Source organism: Mesoplodon mirus (assembly GCF_964341445.2).
Source record: "Mesoplodon mirus genome assembly, chromosome: 3".
In the NCBI taxonomy this organism is placed as follows: Eukaryota; Metazoa; Chordata; class Mammalia; order Artiodactyla; family Ziphiidae; genus Mesoplodon; species Mesoplodon mirus.
In genome coordinates, this window is record NC_138978.1 from 27,864,886 (window position 1) to 27,885,556 (window position 20,671).

At 52.7% G+C, this 20,671-nt stretch overlaps 1 protein-coding gene across 2 annotated transcripts in view; it reads right to left on the reverse strand.

Annotated features, from left to right (window-relative positions):
- Window positions 1–1,049: 1,049 nt before the first annotated feature.
- The window catches only part of NKAIN1 (sodium/potassium transporting ATPase interacting 1), a 45,589-nt gene continuing 25,967 nt past the window's right edge, over window positions 1,050–20,671 (reverse strand). The window contains exons 2-7 of one of the 2 annotated variants that reach the window (XM_082616143.1): window positions 7,771–7,944; window positions 6,283–6,363; window positions 5,050–5,247; window positions 4,629–4,689; window positions 3,542–3,623; window positions 1,050–3,386 (exon numbers count right to left, since the gene is read on the reverse strand). In XM_082616143.1, the coding sequence (XP_082472269.1) occupies window positions 3,377–3,386; window positions 3,542–3,623; window positions 4,629–4,689; window positions 5,050–5,247; window positions 6,283–6,363; window positions 7,771–7,944 (606 nt within the window). In that variant the 3' untranslated portion in view covers window positions 1,050–3,376. The remainder of the gene's footprint in view (window positions 3,387–3,541; window positions 3,624–4,628; window positions 4,690–5,049; window positions 5,248–6,282; window positions 6,364–7,770; window positions 7,945–20,671) is intronic. The other variant, XM_082616144.1, reaches the window with a different exon arrangement.

Consider the following 20,671-nt stretch of genomic DNA (forward strand, 5'->3'; position numbering starts at 1 on the left):
ACCTCTGCTCATGCTGTTGGTCCATCCAGGATGTTCAGATCACCTCTCTCCCGAGCTCCTATTAACAACCACCTTTCACGCTAAACTGTCCTCAGCATTGACCATCTGCTATCAGCATCAACTTCTGCCTGCTCACCCCGTGGGCTCCCCACTAGACCATAAACTCCTTATTTTCCTCTGACTCCACGACCAGGAATGGTCCACAGAGGTTTGAATAGTGGACCTGGGCATCCTTATGTAGAACCTCTGGTTCTTGGCCCCTAACTGCATCAAGGTCACCTGGGGATCTTAAAAATCTCAATTCTACCAAATCATTGTGGAAGAATGGGAGGTAACTCCACATGTGTTATTGAGAGAAGATTTCCAAGACTCAGAGTTAGGTGAAAGAAGCAGGGAGTTGAAGAGTGAGTAAAATATGTTACCATTTGTGTGAAAAAGGAAAAAAAATTTATATAATTTAAAATTTGACTATCTTCGGAAAGATATGAAAAATAAGTTAAGAGTACATAGCCCCCTGGAACTTTCTGAATCCTGTACCACATATACTTATTACCTATTCACACACAAAAGTAAAATTTTTAAATTCAAAATACTGATTCTTCTTGTATGGTCAGAAAAGGAGCCAGGATGTGCCAGTTGGGAGGCAGGAATCTGTGTCTAAAGCACTGTCTGCCAGCTTATTCCAAGTCAGGAACTGAAATTTTAGGGAGAGGACAGAGCCAGGATGTAAAGGATATTTGAAAGCATAACCTTACAATGCACTTAACCAGAAAAATAGAAACCTCTCCAAGGGATTGCAAAGCCAGGTTTGGGAACCCACTGATTTAATCCCTTCTCTGCATTTTATGGATGAGGAAAGAGAGGGAGTGTGACTTGCCCAAAGCTACACAGCCAGCCAGAGGGACAGGCCAGTGCCCCAGCAATGTCTGATAATGACAATGACATAGATTCCCAACCTCTGCCCACCCTCCATGCAAAGACTTCTCCCTCAGAAGACCCTGCCGACTCACAGGGCAGGAGGACAGGAAGACAGAGAAGAAAACACCATCTTTTAAAATTTTATTTATTTATTTATTTATTTTTTGGCTGTGTTGGGTCTTCGTTGCTGCGCGCGGGCTTTCTCTAGTTGCGGCAAGCGAGGGCTACTCTTTGTTGCGGTGCATGGGCTTCTCATTGTGGTAGCTTCTCTTTGTTGCAGAGCACAGGCTCTAGGCACGAGGGCTGCAGTAGTTGTGGCACGCGGGCTCCAGAGCTGTGGCTCACGGGCTCTAGAGTGCAGGCTCAGTAGTTGTGGCACACGGGCTTAGTTGCTCCATGGCACGTGGGATCTTCCCAGACCAGGGCTCGTGGCACATGGGATCTTCCCGGACCATTGGCAGGCGGGTTCTTAACCACTGCACCACCAGGGAAGTCGGAAAACACCATCTTTAATCAACCCACCTGCACAGAAACCAGGGCAACACTCCCTGCCTTGCAAGGTCCCAGTGAGAAGAAAACTCAGTCTCCTTGAAAAAACCATCTTCCAAAAACAAAAGGCTTCAAAGCACCAGTGGCTCAAGTTGTTGAGTAGAAAGGGGGTTGGGGGTCGGGGGTGAGATGACAGCTGGCTGGGGGTGGCTCTGAGAAGAGAGGGCTGGAGGCAGGACTTGGTCCAGGAGCAGGGCAGCAGCCAGGCCTGAAAGGAACTGTTGCCCTCCTGAGCTGTACCCACAGCTAACCAGGCTCACCATTTGGGCCCTTGGGCCCTGTAGTGACCAGAGGGACTCCTGGGTTTGGCTCTTTGGCACAGACCTGCAGATGGGATGGTGGGGTGGGGTCCAAGTTCAGGATATTTTGGCCTTAGATGGGAGGGAATGCTAGATCAGAGGGTGGGGAACAAGGAATTGTCACCATGGATGGGCTCAGGTGTGCAACCGTCTGTATTTCCATCTGGTTCCCCCGTGCCTCCCACCCTCCTTCCTAAGCCAGGACCACTCCTATTTCACAAACTGGAAGCTGAGGCCTGATCCTCCTGCCCTCAGATTCACCAGCCAGCACACAGGATGCAGGGTCCTCAGAGGGGTCTGTGGAGGGAGGTGAGGAGAATGAGCCCTCATCTCTACTTGCTCTTAAGGAAGGGTGCTGGCCCTCCAGACCCCCCACTATGACCCACACCCCCATTCTGCCTCTTCAGAACAACTTCTGGATTTGTTAGAGGTTGCTTCTGGACACCAGCATGATCATGAACACTGGTGATCTTTGAACACTGTTGACCAGGCAGCACAGATGAGCCCTTTTCCACTCTGGAACACAGGTCTTCCAGCTGGTGAGGTGGATGGAGTTGGCATCCATCTGCCACCAGGGGTTGGCAGAGTTGCTGAAGGGGTGGGGGATAATGGGTGCAGCAGGCTCAGGGACGTGGAAGGGGGTGGGGTGACTGAGTCGTGTCCCCCCTTTGCTAGAGAGAGCTTGAAAGCTTTGCCAAGGGTGGACAGAGGCCGAGTCTAAGAAGGCTTCCCTGTGGGTCAGGCTGAATTCAGGGCTCTGGGATCCATCCATCCTGTCCCCAACAAGAGAACGAATGTATTGCTTCAAGAGAGGAATAAGCAAGTGGTGGTGGTGGTATGTGAGTGTGGTGTGTATCACATGGGTTCTAGAGTGTCCAAGCTGGAAGGGGGCTTGGAAATGGGTTTTGGAGTCTGAAACTACAGATCATATTCAAAGCCTGCCGCCACCAAAAGCCCAGCTGTGTGGCCTCAAGCAAATTGCTTTACACCTCTGGGCCTCAGTTTCCATATCTGCAAAATGGGGATTATGTAAAATCCCAGTATAGTCCAGGGACTTGAGAGTCAAATGAAAAGGCTAGAAAGAGCTCCATTTACGAAGGGATTATTTTAATTATTTGAGGTGGGAAACTGAGGCCCAGAGGGGGCAAGGGCTTTGCCAGATGTCACATAGAGAGTTAGTGATGGAGCTGCGATTAGAACCCAGAACTCCTGCTTCTAGTTCAGGGTAACTTTCCCCAGGGCTGGTGAATGACTGTGGTGAAATGGGGGTGAGTCTGTCTGTCCTGTCTTTCTCTCTGGACAGGGGAGAGGATACTGGGTGAAGAAAGGTGAAAGGAAGAGGCTGGAGAAGGGCGGGAGGCTCCAGCACACGCCAAGGTGGAGATAAAAAAATACAAACCCCGCGAACCCCCTCCCCCGCCCCACCCCCGCCCCACCCTTTAAGTCCAGGCTGCTAAGCGCCAAGTCCAAGTCCGCTTCGGACCCATATCAAGCCGACCCAGGCTGCAGTCCGGTCAGCGAGCCGCCAGGGGGCACGCCTGCCATCTTGGCCGGAGCTCGCGGCAGCGGCGGTCAGTCTAGCCGCGGGGGTGGTCGTAGGGCAGAAGCTACTACCCCGCCCTGCAGGAAACAAAGGCAGGTTAGGGAAGTGGACCCCTAAGTAGAGAGGCGGAGAGATCCGGCTGCCCTCTCCGCTCCTCCCTCCCCTTCTTTCTCCTACACTAACGCCCGCGCCCGGGTCCCTCCACCCCACCCTGCTCCGCGCCATGACCCACGTGTACAGAGGCTGCAGTTGTAAATGCGACGTCTTCTGGGGCGCCTGGTATCCATAGGAGTCAAAACCACCGATGAAATCAACTGCGGAAGGGCAGATGCCACGTGGTTAGAGATGGGCCTGTGAAGGGGGCAAGTTATGGGAGGCTGGGTCCTGAAAGGGAGGAATCTAAGGCCAGGGCCTTAGGGGGTTGGGCTTTGCTCTAGTGTCCTGATGGATGGGCCAAGGCCCAAGAGGATAGAGAGCTGGAGGGTGGACGGGGAGGGTGGCCCTTTAAGGGAGAAGGTTGAGGGGAGGCAAGACCTGTTGGGGGTGGGAGTGGGACCAACTGGGAATGGGCGGTGCTTGACAGGAGTGGGGCTGTGGAGCCCCTCAGAGCGACAGGAAGGGGCCTAAGAGGGGCAGGTAGGGGGGCAGTGCTGGAGCCTGGGCTGAGGCCCAGAATGGGCTGGCTATGCAGATCCCCACTCACCCCGCTGCCTCTTCTTCCCCAGCCCCCAGAGGGGCCCCTTAAATCAGGGGTCCCCAACCCCCAGGCCACAGACCGGTACTGGTGTTAGGAACTGGGCCGCACAGCAGGTGAGCGGCAGGCAAGCGAGCGAAGCTTCATCTGTATTTACAGCCGCTCCCCATTGCTCACATTACCGCCTGAGCTCCGCCTCCTGTCAGATCGGCGGTGGCATTAGATTCTCGTAGGAGCAATAACCCTACTGTGAACTGCGCACGCAAGGGATCTAGGTTGCACGCTTCTTATGAGAATCTAATGCCTGATGATCTGAGGGGGAGCTGAGGCCGTGATGCTAGTGATGGGGAGCGGCTGCAAATACAGATTATCATTAGCAGAGAGGTTTGACTGCACAGAGGCCATAATCAATCAATGCACTTGAATCGTCCCAAAAGCACCCCCCCACCCACCGTCCATGGAAAAATTGTCTTCCATGAAACCGGTCCCTGGTGCCAAAAAGGTTGGGGACCGCTGCCTTAAATAACCCAGGGCTCCCTCCTGCTCTGGCCCCTGTCCAGGGTGCTGACTGCGTGGGGTGGCCCGCGGCCAGGTTTCCCCAGGTCCCTAGGGGCTCCGCACTCACAGCTGTCCTCCTCCTCCAGGAATACTTTGCTCACGTAGCAGGCGAACACGAAGCCAAACAGCTGGGGGAGGACACAGCGCGTCAGAGAGGGAGGGAGGGAGGAGAGGGAAGCTCTTCCTTCACCCCCTGCCTGGCCCTGCCCACCCCCGCGGGGTGGGGGGCGTGTGTGCTAAGAGGAAGGCAAACCGATAACAACTCCAAGTCAAATGACTGCGCCTTAAACTTAATATACCTGGTTCTATTCTCCGTTCTGGGAGTGTGATTTTGGACAAGTAATTATTTTACCTCTTTGAGCCTCAGTTTCCCCAGTTGTATCTGGGCAATACCTTACTGGCTTGTTAAGAGGAAACAGGATTATGTAACTGTGTGTGTAAAGTGCCTAGGGCAGGGCTGGGACAGGCAGGGGGACAGGAGAACTCACAGCCAGGAAGATCTGCAGGGCACTGCTGAGTGCTTCAATGTAGGGATAGTCAAGCAGGCAGCCGGTGACCGAGATGACATGGTGGTCCTCCAGGGCCAGGCGGGAGTTCAGGACAGGTGTCACCAGGCAGCCTGGCCCGTTCTCCATCCACCAGGAGCGGTGCAGGGATGTGTTGAAGGTCATGATGAAGTCCCGGTCCTAGGGGCGGAGGGGCCTAGGATACTGAGCTTGGGCCGGAGGCGGTGGGGGGTTGGGAGGGGAGGAAATCCTCCCCAGGCTCCAGGAGACTTCTCTCTCTCTTTTTTTTTTTTGGCAGCACCGCACTTCTTGTGGGATCCTAGTTCCCTGACCAGGGATCGAACCCAGGCGCCGGCAGTGAAAGTGCCAAGTCCTAAGCACTGGACCGCCAGGGAATTCCCTCCAGAAGACTTTATATAAGGTCTGCTTCACACCTGGGTTGTTGTAACAGCTTCCTTTCCTGGCTTGATTTGTGAAAGGTATGAAGGAAGTCTGTATCTGCAAGTCTACATTTGGCCAGTAGGTGGCGCTTGATGACCATGCAGGCCTCACTCCTCTATCAGAGGTGGAAGGGGCTGGTTCAAACCCACAGGAGTCTCAGAATTTCAGGGCTGGAAGGGACATTAATGGGGACCGGGTCCAATTATCCAGCTGTTGGTGAAATCCTCAATACAGACCCCTTCACAGCCCATTCAGCCTCTCCACTGCTCCCTGTGTGTGACCCTGGGCAAACCTCTCCTCTTTAGACCTTGGTCTCCCCTTTTGAAATGGAGAAGGGGCTGGCCTACATCAGAAGTTCTTACCCACGTGTGCATCTATGTTTTCCTCAGTCCATTCACTCAGGCAGTCCATTAACAAATATTCACCGCATGCTGACTTGGTGCCAAGCACTGAGATGTTCGATCCCCTCAGCAACCACATGAAATTGGGGTTTCTATTAACTATACTTACTAGATGAGGAAACTGAAGCTCAGAGAGGGTAAGCCACCCTCTGGACTGCGAGGGAATTCCCCATCATGTGTTTATAAGAAGTACGGAGGATGACAGAAATGAAAACGTAGGGATGGGGGATGGGGAGCACAGATGACTCGAATGTGTAAGAGGGCGGTCTCTTCAAGAGATGATGCCCCTGAGACCCACACCACAGGAGCCCTTGGGGCAGGGGAGGGGAAAGGTCAGGCTCTGCCCTCTGGTACTGCCAGGCCTGAGGCTTACCTGGGACAGTTGTCCAACCTCCAAGTAGAAGCAGATGATAAACGCATTCCAGCCAACCCAAAGCACCAGCCAGGCTGCATACTGGGGAAAGCAGAGGTGGGATCAGGGTGGGGCCTGGAGGAGTGGGGACAGGGCGGGTCAATGGACTGAGGAGACCTTTGCAGGGGAAACTATGACAATGCCTCACTCAGAGAGCAATATAGTTTACAGATCATTTTCCATCCATCCAGTCCTTACCAGAGCCCTGCAGGGAAGGCGCTGTCTTTCTCTTTAAAGGTAACTAAGTTAAGGCTCAGAGAGGTTTACATTTTCCAAGATCACACAGCTAGGAAGAGGTAGGGCTGGCATGCAAACCTAAGTCCTCCGGTAGCTAATCCTATCCACTCTGCAGAGAACCACAGACACCGGATGGCATCCTACCCATGGCAAAGAACTAGAGAGGAGCTGGGTATTTCCACCCAAATCCTATGCCTAAGCCAGTGGCAGCCGTCTGGCAGACAGTGCCATTTACAGTGGTGCTGGGGGCTTTCCTGAGAACCGGAGAGAAGGGTCTTCTTATCTCAGGTGAGGGAGAGCTTTGGAAGGGCCCTGTTCACCTGGCTTCTGGAACTGAGCCTGTGGGAGGTGTGGAGAAGCCCTAGAATGAGCGCGAGTGGGCTCTGGGTGGGGGGGGGCATGACATTACATGGCATTGTTACTTTGGGTGTCAAGCATTTCTGTAGTAAAGCCTTTTCCCTCAAGAGAGGTGTATAAATGAGTCACTGAGGAAGAGCAAGGGACAAGGATGAGACTAGTTGAAAACAGGAGTTTGATAATCAAGGACCAGAGTTTGGAAAGAGGAAGTAGGAGGAGGGAGCCAGGGACATAATGCACTCCTGGGATCGGGGCACAGGAGGCACTGGCCTCAAGGCCACACTAGCCACACTAGACCACATTTTTGATGAACATCAAGGGACAGAAGCCAAGCCTTCCTGAAGCAACTTGAGAAACCAAACAAAACAAAGTCCATCCCTCGCACGGGCTTACTGGGCAGCGTGGTGATGCGGCAGGAGCCTTCGCTCTGGACAGGATGCTCTAACCCTGCCACTTATTAGCTGTGTGACTTTAGGAAGGCTTGTCACCTTTCTGAGCCTCATTTCCTCATCTGGAAAATGGAGATAAGATATACTTCGCAGGGCTGTCGTAAAGATAAAGCAGGTGAAACTCTTAGCACGTGCCTGGCATATGGTAGGCACTCACTAAATGATATACCTTGTTAATATTTTGAATTTTCTGTAGAAAATTCTTTAGGAAAAATACTAATTTTGTCTCCACTGAGCAAAGAAGCATTGGGATTTGAACATCCACATCACCAGCTGGGCTGGAGCCAAGACAGAGGCTGGGGTCTAGGTGCCCAGGGTGGAGGGCAGCTTTGGCTGGAGGACGAGGTGGGAACGGATGGGGATGAGAAGAGGGGGTTGGCTTGTGGAGAGGCCAAGTGAGCCATACCAGAATGAGGTACCGGGAGCGGTACTGCACGGTACCAAAGATGCCCAGGATAACTGCCATGATGTGCAGGAAGTTGGCTAGGATAGGAGCCCACTGGTAGCCCAGGAAGTCAAAGATCTGCCGCTCCAACGCAGCCACCTGTGGGAAAGAGCAGGCTGAGGCCACAGTCACCACCTAAAAAAGGAGGACAGGTACTCCTTTTCAACCCTGTGGAGCAGGTGACACCAGTTACCATGGTGATGAGGAACCATGACCTGATTATACACAAGTCTCAGAGCCATCCCAGCCCCGCAGTACCAAAGGGATGCTGGGAGGTGAGGACAGGTCCGTGAGGATGAGCGGGACACAGCCCTGTGCATCACTTTGGGGTGGGCTAAAGGGAGATGGGAGCCAGCGTTCAGAACGCCTTCCTCCCTGCCAAGAAGCCTCCCCATTGGCACCTATACTTTCCCTGGGGGGCGGGTCTCTGCCGGTGTAGTCAGGATCCAGATTGCCTCCCCCTAGCTCTGGCCTAGGGCTGAGCCAGGGCCCTGGAGACCCCAGGGAAGCCTGGGGGCTCAGTCATCTTCTTCCAAGGACCCCTATCTGGAGGTTGCTCTGGCCCATGGGATCCATGGGCTACAGAGAAAAGATTTTTTTTCACTCCCTGTCCCTGAGGGCACTGTAGTAGGTTGCACAATTGGCCTAAAATTCTTTCTCTTCCTATTTCCATGCTCTTTAGCAGTGCCCTCGCACACTAATTTTGTGCTTGGTCATGTGACTTGCTTTGTCCAAGGGGACTTTAGCAAAGAGGAAGCAAGTGAAGGCTTGAAAAACGCCAGTGCATTGGAGCTTGCCCACTTGTTACACTTGTAACACAGAGAACACCTTGTGAAAGAGCTCAAGCCGACCTGCTGGAGGAAGAGAGTCCACAGGGAAAGAACCAAGGCACCCCAGCTAATAGCCAGTCAACCATCAACACACACGAGTGAGGCCATCCTAGATCATTCAGATGCTAGCCAACCCACCAACTGACCAAAGACAGGCCGCCAGACCAAAAATTCTCCCAGCTGACCCACAGAATCATGAGCTAAATAAAATGGTTGTTTTATTTATTATTATTATTTTTCTTCAATTTTTGGCTGCACCACGCGGCTTTCAGGATCTTAGTTCCCTGACCAGGGATCGAACCCAGGCCCATGGCAGTGAAAGTGCCGAGTCCTAACCACTGGACCACCGGGGAATTCCCTAAAATGGCTGTTTTAAACCACTACATTTTGGAGGGATTTGTTACACAGCAAAAGGTAACTGATACAGGACTCAATCAACACTCCCTTTCCAGAAGCCCATGGTTCAACCTTTCAGCTGATACATTTAGGAACAAAGGTACCAAGGATAACAGTTGTTATTGACTGTCCCATATTCCTTCTTCTGTTAACAGAACTTATCTCTTTCTTTTGGAAACTGCCTCCCAGACCCCCAGTCCATGTGGCTTGGGTGGGGCTGAGCCCACTTCTAATTTCTTTTTTTTTTAAATAAATTTATTTTATTTTTTTATTTTTGGCTGTGTTGGGTCTTCGTTCCGGCGTGCAGACTTTCTCTAGTTGCGGCAAGTGGGGGCTATTCTTCGTTGCGGTGCGCGGGCTTCTCATTGCAGTGGTTTCGCTTGTTGCAGGGCACAGGCTCTAGGCACGTGAGCTTCAGTAGTTGTGGCACGCAGGCTCAGTTGTTGTGGCTCATGGGCTCTAGAGCGCAGGCTCGGTAGTTGTGGCGCACGGGCTTAGTTACTCCGCAGCATGTGGGATCTTCCCGGACCAGGGCTTGAACCCATGTCCCCTGCATTGGCAGGTGGATTCTTAACCACTGCGCCACGAGGGAAGTCTCCCCACTTCTAATTTCTACAGTGGGCTACTGACCCAAGTCTAAGCAAATAGGCAATACACAGTGATCTGTCCAGGGATGGGCACTCAGCCTGCACTCTGAGAGTTATCCTGGATACTTGCTGGGGCATCAGGACAGAGATGCCACCTGCCAAGATACCTGGATGGGCGTAGTGTCAGCTGAGAACTGTTGGTGGCTGTCTTTGCCACCACTTGGGGGACAGCCTGCTTGAGGAGGAAGCCAAAGCTAAAGGAAAGAGAGTGAGGGAGGAAGAGTGAACAAGCAAGGGGAGTGTCTGGGAGACATCGTTTTAGGTCTGAGGATCTAGCCATGCCTAAACAAATTCTCCCTCCTTGTACTTCTGATTCTGTCACTTGCACCCAAGAGTCCTGACTACATAGAAGGAGAGAGAAGAGGGTCTGCCTAGGGAGGAAGAAAGAAGATCCTGATAAAGTAAGAAGATCCCAGAAGTCTTTTTCCTGGCAGGGAGGCAAGAGGAGATGGAGCTAATGGTACCACACAGATGGCAAAGCTTGGGCAGAAACCCAGGAAGCTGCAGGCCCAACCCTGGCACCCACCCACCTGGCACCAGCCTGCCTCTTGCTGGTGACTCCCCTCCCAGAGCTCTGCAGATTGTAAAGAGCCTTCCAAGTTCATCTCTCACTGGATACTTCTTGGCAGAAAGGCACTGCTGAGATCATTAACTCAGAAGAAAGAAACCATGAGGTTCAGAGAGGGGAAGTGACTTGCCCAAGGTCACACAGCAGGTAGGCGGCAGAGCCAGACAGCCATTCTGCCTTTGTCTGCCTCCTGTCCCACCTTGGCACCAACACACCACCTTTCCCAGTTGGCACTGGCTCGGGAGTTAAGACGTGGTTTCTGGTTGAGAGTCTGACACTGATTCCTGGCTTACTTGGGCAGGCTACCTTCTCTGTGGGTCTTGAGATCCTCTCACATAGAGGCTGCCAGACTAAATGACCTCTAAGGGCCCTTCTGGTTTTGAATCCAGTGGCCTGCCAACCTTGGGGGAGAAACTCCCCAGGCTGCTTCCCCTCCCAAAAGCTCCTGCCCCACTTCTCTTCTCCTTCCTACCCTGACTCTGCTAGGCCTTAGGGAGTCCTGGTGGCTTGGGGTCCAGCTGGATACTCTCGACTCAGCTGGCACAGGGTCCTGGCAAGGAGGGTGAGATAGAGTTGCCCAGGCTCATAGTGTAGTTGGGGAGACACCCTGCCTGGATACAACTACCTAAACCTGACATCACCCCTACCCCCACTCTGGCCCTAGCTTAAAATCCCTGTGTTCTCAGGGACCTCATTGATAGAGTGAGCAGCACTGGAGTCACTAAAACTCAAGTTCAAACTGCAGTTCTGCTGTGTGACTTAGGGCAAATTACTTTCCCTCTCTGAGCCTATTTCTTTAACTATAAATGGGGAAGATAATCCCTCCCCTGAGAAGTTGTTGTGAGGATATGGAGACATCACATAAACTAATAATTAGACTTAATATATGGTGGTTAATTAGTAGGAGACCTAACAGTCAAAGCTTCTTAGCTGGGCTTTGAAGGCTGCTAGGATCTGGCTCAATTCTTTATTCCCAGCCAGTTCCTGCCCCCAAGCAGCTGAAATAACAGTTGAGGATCCACCGTCATTTCCCTTTCCTTATATCCAAGTCCTCCTTGGTTTTCAAAACATAGCACAATTTTCTCCGTTCCTAGGAAGACCTCCTGACTGGCCCAAAGGGATCTCTCTTTCCACTGAATATGGAACACTGGCTGTTCTTGTTACTCTGAGCCATCCTCCCAGCCTCCCTCCAGCCTCCCATCCAACAACTGCCCACTCATTCATCAAAACACCATCCACATCCATTTACTCCTCCATCTGACATCTGACATGCCCTCATCCATCCAGGGTACATCATTTATTTATTCACAGAACGTTTCGTCTGTGTCAGGCCCTGTGCTGGCGCTGGGAAGCTGAAATGAATACGTTGCAGTCCCTGCCCTTTGGGAACTCAGAGCCTAGGAGGGGAGACGGATGGAAAATTGGACAGTTAAAAACCACTGTAAGGGCTTCCCTGGTGGCGCGGTGGTTGGGAGTCCGCCTGCCGATGCAGGGGACGCGGGTTCATGCCCCGGTCCGGGAAGATCCCACATGCCGCGGAGCAGCTGGGCCCGTGAGCCATGACCGCTGAGCCTGTGCGTCTGGAGCCTGTGCTCTGCAACGGGAGAGGCCACAACAGTGAGAGGCCCGCGTACCGGAAAAACAAAAAAAACAAAAAAAACCCCACTGTGATCAGCGGGATAACCCAGGCCTGAACGATGCCTCTCCCTCCAATGGTGAGTGCAGAAACCGATGTAAATGAGATTCAGTGTCTTATAAATAACCCCAATTCTAAAGTTGTTATCTTTTATTCAAAAACCAAGTCAAATATTCCAGAACTCCTGCTTCTGCAGCAGTGACATGCAGGTAATTAACAAATAAAGATAAGAAAAAAAAATAGGAGGAATATCTTCCCCATCTGGTTGCAATGGCTTAGAAACAATAATCTCAGGGCTGCAGTGGTTGTAAATCATAACTGGCCTGGGAGTGTCTCTGTTTTTCTTCTTCCTTTTGGCCGCACTGCTCTGCATGTGGGATCTTACTTCCCCAACCAGGGATCAAACCTGTGCCCCTTGCACTGGAAGTGCAGAGTCTTAACCACTGGACCATCAGGGAAGTGCCTAGAGTGTCTTTTTTACTTTGATGGGAGGACTTGTGTGGAGACAATAGCAACCTACTCCTTTGCAAAAAGTTCAAGTACAGGGCTTCCCTGGTGGCGCAGTGGTTGAGAGTCCGCCTGCCAATGCAGGGGACACGGGTTCGTGCCCCGATCCCGGAAGATCCCACATGCCGCGGAGCGGCTGGGCCCGCGAGCCATGGCCGCGGAGCCTGTGTGTCCGGAGCCTGTGCTCCGCAACGGGAGAGGCCACAGCAGTGAGAGGCCCGTGTACAGCAAAAAAAAAAAAAAAAAAGTTCAAGTACACGTGCATTGAGAGGGAAAAAGTGACCTCGGGGGGCTTCCCTGGTGGTGCAGTGGTTAAGAATCCGCCGGCCAATGCAGGGGACACAGGTTCGAGCCCTGGTCCGGGAAGATTCCACATGCCACAGAGCAACTAAGCCCGTGCTCCACAACTAAAGAGCCTGTGCTTTAGAGCCCACGAGCCACAACTACTGAAGCCTGCGCGCCTAGAGCCCGTGCTCCCCAACAAGACAAGCCACCACAATGAGAAGCCCGTGCACTGCAACAAAGAGTAGCTCCTGCTCGCCGCAACTAGAGAAAGCCCACACACAGCAACAAAGACCCAACACAGCCAAATTAATTAATTAATTATTTAAAAAATAATAATTCAGGGATATTTTTTCCCTGACTTCAGGGATATTTTTTCCTGGTCAGCCTACAAGTCAGGTGAGGCTGGCTTCTTGGGTCTCTCTCCTAAGTGGGCCAGCACAGAAGCTTCTGTGGGCGACTGCTGTAGCCTCCCGCCTGATCTCCTGGCAGGAGGCTGCCTACCAACCTACCGAATGCTTTTTCTAAAGCACAAATCTGGTCGAATCACTCTGTCATCAATGCAGCCCAGAGAGCCTGGGGTGATCCCTATGGCCTCTGGGCCAGCCAATCCCCCGGTCACAAGGACCCCAGATAAGCGGGATGAGTCCCCTGACTGTAGTCCCAGAAAGACAGATGAGATCCAGTACCCCCAGCCTCACAGCCCTGTCCGGATCTGTCAATGCCCACAGAGTAAGTCCCACTTTCCTGCCCATTGGTCCTCTCTGCCCTTGATCTCCACAACGCTCTGTGCCGCTTCCTCTGACCCAGCCCTCCCCTGGCCCCCGGCCCCCTTTCATGACCCCTTCCATACCAGCAAGTGTCTCTACGGCCTCGGCGCCTTCCCTAAGGAGTCCCTCCACCCCTTAAACATTGCACCCAAGGACGCTGTTTTCCCTGTAGTCTTCTCAGTGACTCTGTTTCTCTTCTCTCATCCCATGCTCCTCAGGCCCGAAGGTGGGGTTGGTATCCTCTGGGGTCTCCAAACTGCCTGCAGAACTGTGCGACCCAGTGGCTATACCACCCTCATCCACTGCTGGACTCATCATCCACTGGCCTCCGGGTCTTGTCCCTTCCTTGAAAACGATCCCATGACCTCTGCATCATCCTGGTCAACTCTGACATCTGGGGGCCACCCCCTCCAGCACCCTAACCTCTCAAGTCCTCTCCCATGACCTTTGCTTCCATTCTTCCTTGTCCATGGCCACTTCTTGGCATGTGTCATCACCCATAACTGCCCTGCCTCCAAAGTCGCCAATTTGAGAGCCCCTCTCAGACACCCCAGCTTCTTCCAACACCCTTCACGATGATGGGCCCATCAGCCTGCTGGGATCACATGACCCTTCACTTCACCATCAGCTTTGCCTGTAACCCATACTCCTCTGCCTTTTCATCACGTCTGTGAGGAAAAGCCCACACCTGGCTAAACCCAATTAATAGTTTTCTCAGTTCTCACAAAGCAGCCAAGCACTTCTGGAGAAAGTCACTCCACGGGGCTGACTGGGGCCACTGGAGATCTGGAATCATCGACTCCAAGAAGCTCCCCGATGCTGTCCCACAACCCAACTAGGCTTCCCTGAGGAACTCACTCCTCCTAATACTTCAGATCTTCTTGCTGTCCTCAACCCTCCTGGGTCCCCTTCGCCCTCACGCCGGTAAAGACCTGGTCTCCCCCCACCCCCTATACTTGAGGCTCTGTCCCTCCCCGCACTAAAGGCCAATGCCTCCTCCTGCATTTTGAACCCTAACTTCTACCTACTCGGGAGCCCACATCATCCACGATCTCTTCTCTTGTAAACCCAACCTCTTCCCTGCCCAGAGTCCTTCCCACTGGCTCCTAAACATGCTTAAGCCTCTTCTACTGAAAAAAAATAAATAAATAGAAAGTCCCCTTTTCCCCCTCCAACTAATGCCTTATCTAGCCCAATGCTCCCACATCCAAAACTGTTTAAAGGTCTCCACGCCCTCCCTGCTACTCACCCCTCCACCCACTTGCTACAATTTGGTCCAGGGGTTAGGAGCAGAGCTGGGTTGGAATCCTGGCGTCGCTGGTTTTTCCACAACTCTGGACAAGTCACTTAACCTCTCTGTGCCTCAGTTTTCTCACCAACAAAATGGGTATGATTCATAGTACTTCCTTCATCTGGTCGTGAGGAGAGTCAGCATTATTTAAAATTATATTCCGCTGCAGAGCTCCCTGCCTCCCCCCTTGCTTTATTTTCTCCACAGCACTTATCATTGCCTAACCTACTATTCACGCCTTATTTACTGTCTCCTGCATTAGAAGGCAAACTCCACGAGAGTGGGGATGTTCACTGCTGCATTCCCAGCGGCGAGAGCCATGCCTGGCACACGCATTCTCCACCTCCTTGGCCTGATTCCGGTGCAGCCCATCCTCCTGTGCAGTCAGGCCCCTAAGTATCAGAGCACCTCAGGGCCACAGCCTAGCCCCTCTTCACACTCCACATGTCCTAGCAAAGGCGTGTCCCCCCCAGCTTCAGTTCCTTCAGCCTCCAGCCCCTTTATAACCAAGTACCCATTGGATGGTTCATCATGAACTTAATACATCCAAACCTGGTCCATTTGCAGTGATGTGGGCCCCATGATGTGTCCAGCTGCATGACCTAGAAAGGTAAGCTGTAGGCTCTGGTCTTCCTGCTGCTCACCTGCGTTCCCAGTCTGTCATCAACTGGCTCTCTGCTCTTCTGAATCTCTCTCACATCTGGCCACCTTCCTCCCTCTACCTTCTCTCACCTGGCCAACTGCAATACCAGCCCCCAGTCTACTTCAAGCCTAACCCACCCCTCTTTCCGGAGTGAAGCTTCCACGAGGCTCCCCTGCTGCCCCTCCCCCTGCCCTTAGCTCCCCACTCCCATGCCTGATTATTTATTTATTGGGTAGCTGCCAGCTGAGGGGGATGCAGTTGCCATGGGAACTTTCAGCCCCGAGACAGGGCTGCCTCTGCTCTCAGTAGGATGCTCTTGTCTGTCTAGACGCCAACCCCAGGAGCCCAACACCAGGTGGGGGGTTGGGGGTGGGGAGTGAGAAATGAATAATGCAGATGGGCCCACCCCGGCCCCCAGGAAGCCGGCTGGGGGAGAGGGCGGGCAGAGGGCTGGGCTTGGGGCCACAGAACCTATCAGAAGCCTCTTGTGTCCAAGCCCTTGCCAGCCAGTTCTGCAAGTCAACTACTTTCCTGTCCAAAATTCCAGCCATATCGCCAGGGGACTTAGATACAGAAGTCAGGCTCTCTGGGGAATGATGAGGAAGGGGCTCTTGAAGTTTCTGGAGAATAGTTTGGTCGCGCCTGGTCTCCTTTACTGACTTTAGTTCACAGAGATGCTGAGGTGGGAAGAACCCGCCATTGGGGGTCAGGCACACCTGGGTTCCATTCCCAGCTCAGTCCCTGACTCACTGTGGGACCTCAGGCAAGTTACTCCCCCTTTCTGAGCCAGCTGTTTCCTCACTGGGAAAACGTCCTGAGGATTTGGACAGTGCATGTAAAGCTCTCATCCCGGTACTTGGTACACAGTTGGTGCTCAGGATATGACTACAGCCTTTGCTGCATCCCCAAACTCAAGCCCCCCTTTTCCCAATGGATTTCTGAGGCAGCTGACAAAATTGAACTCGACTCAGCCCCTCATCCGTGAAATGAGGTAGTGGGATTGAAGCTGCAGATGGCAGAACTGGAAGGACCCCTGGAGATCTGTTGGTCCAACCCCCTCATTAGAGAGGTGAGCAAACTGACAGCAGAGAGGGGCAGTGACTCGTCTAAGGAGAGGGTCTTCTCTCTTTCTCTGAGCTCTGTCCCCATCTCCAGGGTCCATCTGGTGTCCATGCCATTTGAGTATGAGTTGAAATAAACACCCAGCAAGAGATTAAAAGGAGTACAGTCATGGAGACCAGGTAGTCTCTGGCAAGGTCAGGGAAGATGGGCCTAAAAGGGACTCAATTCAGCGAACAAATATTTCTTGAGCACCTACTATGTGCCAGGTCAGGGTATACAGCAATGAGCAAGCTGGCGTGGTTTCGGCTCCATAGAGCTCTAGTCTAAAGACAGATACCACAGTCCTCTGGGAGCTGATGATGGGGGCTTCTCTGCCTGGTTTCCCACCCACTGTGCATTGACCTGTGGGGAGTTCTTTCTACCCCCAACACACGCACACATTCTCTCTCTCTCTCTCTTTTCCAGGGCTCCCACAGCCAGATCTGCCTCTCCCTGTCCCTGCCTGGATCCTGCTGGAAAATGGCCAAGGCTATCACTGTTAAGTGAAAAAAAAAAAAACAAGCTGCAGAACAATATGATTCCATTTATGTAAAAAAAACAAAAGCAGGGCCTCCCTGGTGGCACGGTGGTTGAGAGTTCGCCTGCCAATGCAGGGGACACGGGTTCGTGCCCCAGTCCCGGAAGATCCCACATGCCACGGAGCGGCTGGGCCCGTGAGCCATGGCCGCTGAGCCTCCGCAGCTGGAGCCTGTGCTCCGCAACGGGAGAGGCCACAACGGTGAGAGGCCCGCGTACCACAAAAAACAAAAAAACAAAAGCAAAAAAAAAAAAAAGACATATGAAATGTGTGTGATTGTAAATGCAGAATCAAGAGCCTGGGAAACACACAACAAATGGTTATGAGAACTTCTCTCTAGGGAGCGGGAAGGGGGAAACTTTTACTTTTAAATACATACACTTTGGTATTTCTAAGATGTTTTAAAACAAAGCTATAATTTTTAAAAAGAGAAATGTTGTAAGATGTTGTTGACTCATTGTTAGACTGTGTGAAAGAGCACTTGGGTGGCTCAGAGGATCTGACGTCTCCTTCTATGATGTGAATGTGCTTTGGGACCCAGGGCAAGACTCCTCTGGGCCTCAGTGTTCTCATCTGTACAATGGGGGCCTCTGCCGCTCCAAGTCGCTATCTAGGCCTGGTGTTGCTGCAGCCCGCCTGCCTTCAGGGGGACTGCCCTTGGGGTCCTGTGACCTCTGCTGAGAGCCTCATGGCCCATCTTCACCAGAAGGTGGTTCTGCCAGTTCCTGGTACAGCCTGCCTCTAGGTTCTGCCTGGGTCATCAGAGCCCTGCCTCTCCCTGACTACACACAGATCCACCATCACCCCTCCTCCAGGTGCCATCAGCCCTCTCCCCACAGCCCGAGTGTGGCCACCTTGATATGAGGAGGCTCAGCGTGGTCACTTGAGTCTCCTGAAGTCACTCAGACAGGATGTGGCAGAGCTAAGGTCTGAGCCCTGTCTCTACACCCACTGCTCTTCCCACTCACCAGACATCTCTCCAGAGACAGTCACGGGCATACGAAGGGACAGAGTGGAGGTGGGGGCAGAACCTGCTCTGCATCAAAGGGCCTCTCATGAGCCACCCAGCCCAGCCTCCCATGGGCAGTGAAGTAACAGCTAATGTTTTGTTTTTTGTTTTTTTTTTAAATGTACATAATTTTATTTTAGATTAGATAGATCATTGAGATAATATCCTTATCCTAAAAGAAGACTAAAATAATACAGTTTTCCAGCAGTAGAAACAAGACAGTCTAGTTATCAAAGAATAGCAGCAATGATGATCCTTTTAAAAGAGTATGTATATTAAAAATATGGAACGCTTCACGAATTTGCGTGTCATCCTCGCGCAGGGGCCATGCTAATCTTCTCTGTATCGTTCCAATTTTAGTATATGTGCTGCCGAAGCGAGCACACAGCTAATGTTTATTAACCTATTAATGCCAGGCACTGTTCTGAGTACTTCACACCTGTTCATTCATTCATGCTACCAACAGTTCTTTTTTTTTTTTTTTTGCGGTACGCGGGCCTCTCACTGTTGTGGCCTCTCCCGTTGCGGAGCACAGGCTCCGGACACGCAGGCTCAGCGGCCATGGCTCACGGGCCCAGCCGCTCCGCAGCATGTGGGATCTTCCCGGACTGGGGCATGAACCCGCGTCCCCCGCATCGGCAGGCGGACCCTCAACCACTGTGCCACCAGGGAAGCCCTACCAGCAGTTCTTGAGCGTCTTTTGCAGGCTTAGTGCTGAGAACTCAGTGGTGAATACAGAGGGCCCAGTTCCTGTCCTCACGGGATGACAGTCCTGCCCATAGCTTCCTCAGTGCAGACATCAGAACACCTGCCCTAGGCCAGAGAGCAGGGGAAGTGGGAGAGGGGCAAGAAGAGAGGAAGCTCTTTCCCACTAGAAAACTAGGGAATTCCCTGGCAGTCCAGTAGTTAGGACTCCGTGCTTTCACTGCTGAGGGCCTGGGTTCAATCCCTGGTTGAACTAAGATCCTGCAAGCCGCGCGATGTGGCCAAACAACAACAAAACTAAACTAACCTCTCCCAATGGGTCTCAGAAGGTCTTAGAATTGTAGAGTCATTTATTGAGTGCCTACTGTATACTACCCCTCATACTCGGGTCACATTTCTCTTTTTTTTTTGGCCTGTGCTGAGTGGCTTGCAGGCCCAGGCCCCCGGCAGTGGAAGCGCAGAGTCCTAACCACTGGACCACCAGGGAATTCCTGGGTCACATCTCTTAATCTTCCCCCTACTGATAGATGAGGAAATTGAGGCTCAGGGAAGTCAAGGGGCTCACCCATGGGCACACGGAAGAGCTGAGTTTGCAACCGGTCTGCTGGGGCAGAGCCCTTGCTTACCCACCATGTGGTTTTCTGAGACTAGGCTACTCTCACCCCTACAGCCCTGCTCCATAGCACCTTCTGCTCTCAAGGGTAACCTTCCTCCCCTCAGTGCTGCGCCCTCCTCCTCGGACAGCTCCCCAGCCCCCAAGTCCTCAGACTGCCATCTGTCTGTCCTCACACCCTCCCACTATGGCCCAGCCCCCTACCTACCTCAGCTGGGCCTGGGGGAGCCAGGGAGCAGCTGGTCACTACCTTCCACGTAATTAGCCCTCGGAGACCATGCCTTGAGCTGTTAGAGAGGCCCAGGACTGTCTCAATGGGCTGGTCTGGCCAGCCCTGAACCTGTCAGGAGGCAGCGGCTGGGGCTTGGCCTGTCTCCATGGCGACCCCATCCCCTCATCCCAGTGATTACTGACCCGTCCACAGCTGGAGGGCTCCTCAGGCCCCTTCTGGGCAGACCTATCCCACTATACCTCTGAGCTGGCAGCTCCATTAGAACAACAGGTCTGGTAGAGGTCTAATTAGCATACATCTACATTAATTTGCATAACTCCTGGGCCTAGCAGCCCAGCGTGATATCAAGGTCAGTCTAAAATCAAAGGGTCCCTCTAATCTCATGGGGTGCCTAGCTCCTCATCAACCATCTGGCCCAAACTCACAGGCGCCAGACTGGCAGGTGGTGTGGGCAGTGCAGAGAAGGGCCTTCAGGCCAGTGACTCTCTGTGACTCAGTCTCCTGCTCTGTAGAATGGGCACAAGGTGCCTACTTCACAGCGCTGTTGAGAAGATCAACACCGGGACTTCCCTGGTGGTCCGGTGGTTAAGACTCCGAGCTCCCAATGCAGGGGGCCCGGGTTCCATCCGTGGTCAGGGAACTAGATCCTGCATGCCGCAACTAAAAGATCCTGCATGCCGCAACTAAGACCTGGTGCAGCCCAATAAATAAATAAATTAATTAAAAAAAAAAAAGATCAAGGTGTCTTCTAGGGCTTCCCTGGTGGCGCAGTGATTGAGAGTCCGCCTGCCGATGCAGGGGACGCGGGTTCGTGCCCCGGTCTGGGAAGATCCCACATGCCGTGGAGCGGCTGGGCCCGTGAGCCATGGCTGCTGAACCTGCGCGTACGGAGCCTGTGCTCCGCAACGGGAAAGGCCACAACAGTGAGAGGCCCGCGTACCAAAAGTAAAAAATAAATAAATAAATAAAATAAAATAAAATAAAAAAAGATCAAGGGGTCTTCTAGATTCATTCCCAAGTCCAGGCCTCACCCCACTCCTCCAACCCCCAATCTCCACTCCTGGAGTGCTCTGCTTCCTGCCTGTGGGGCAGGC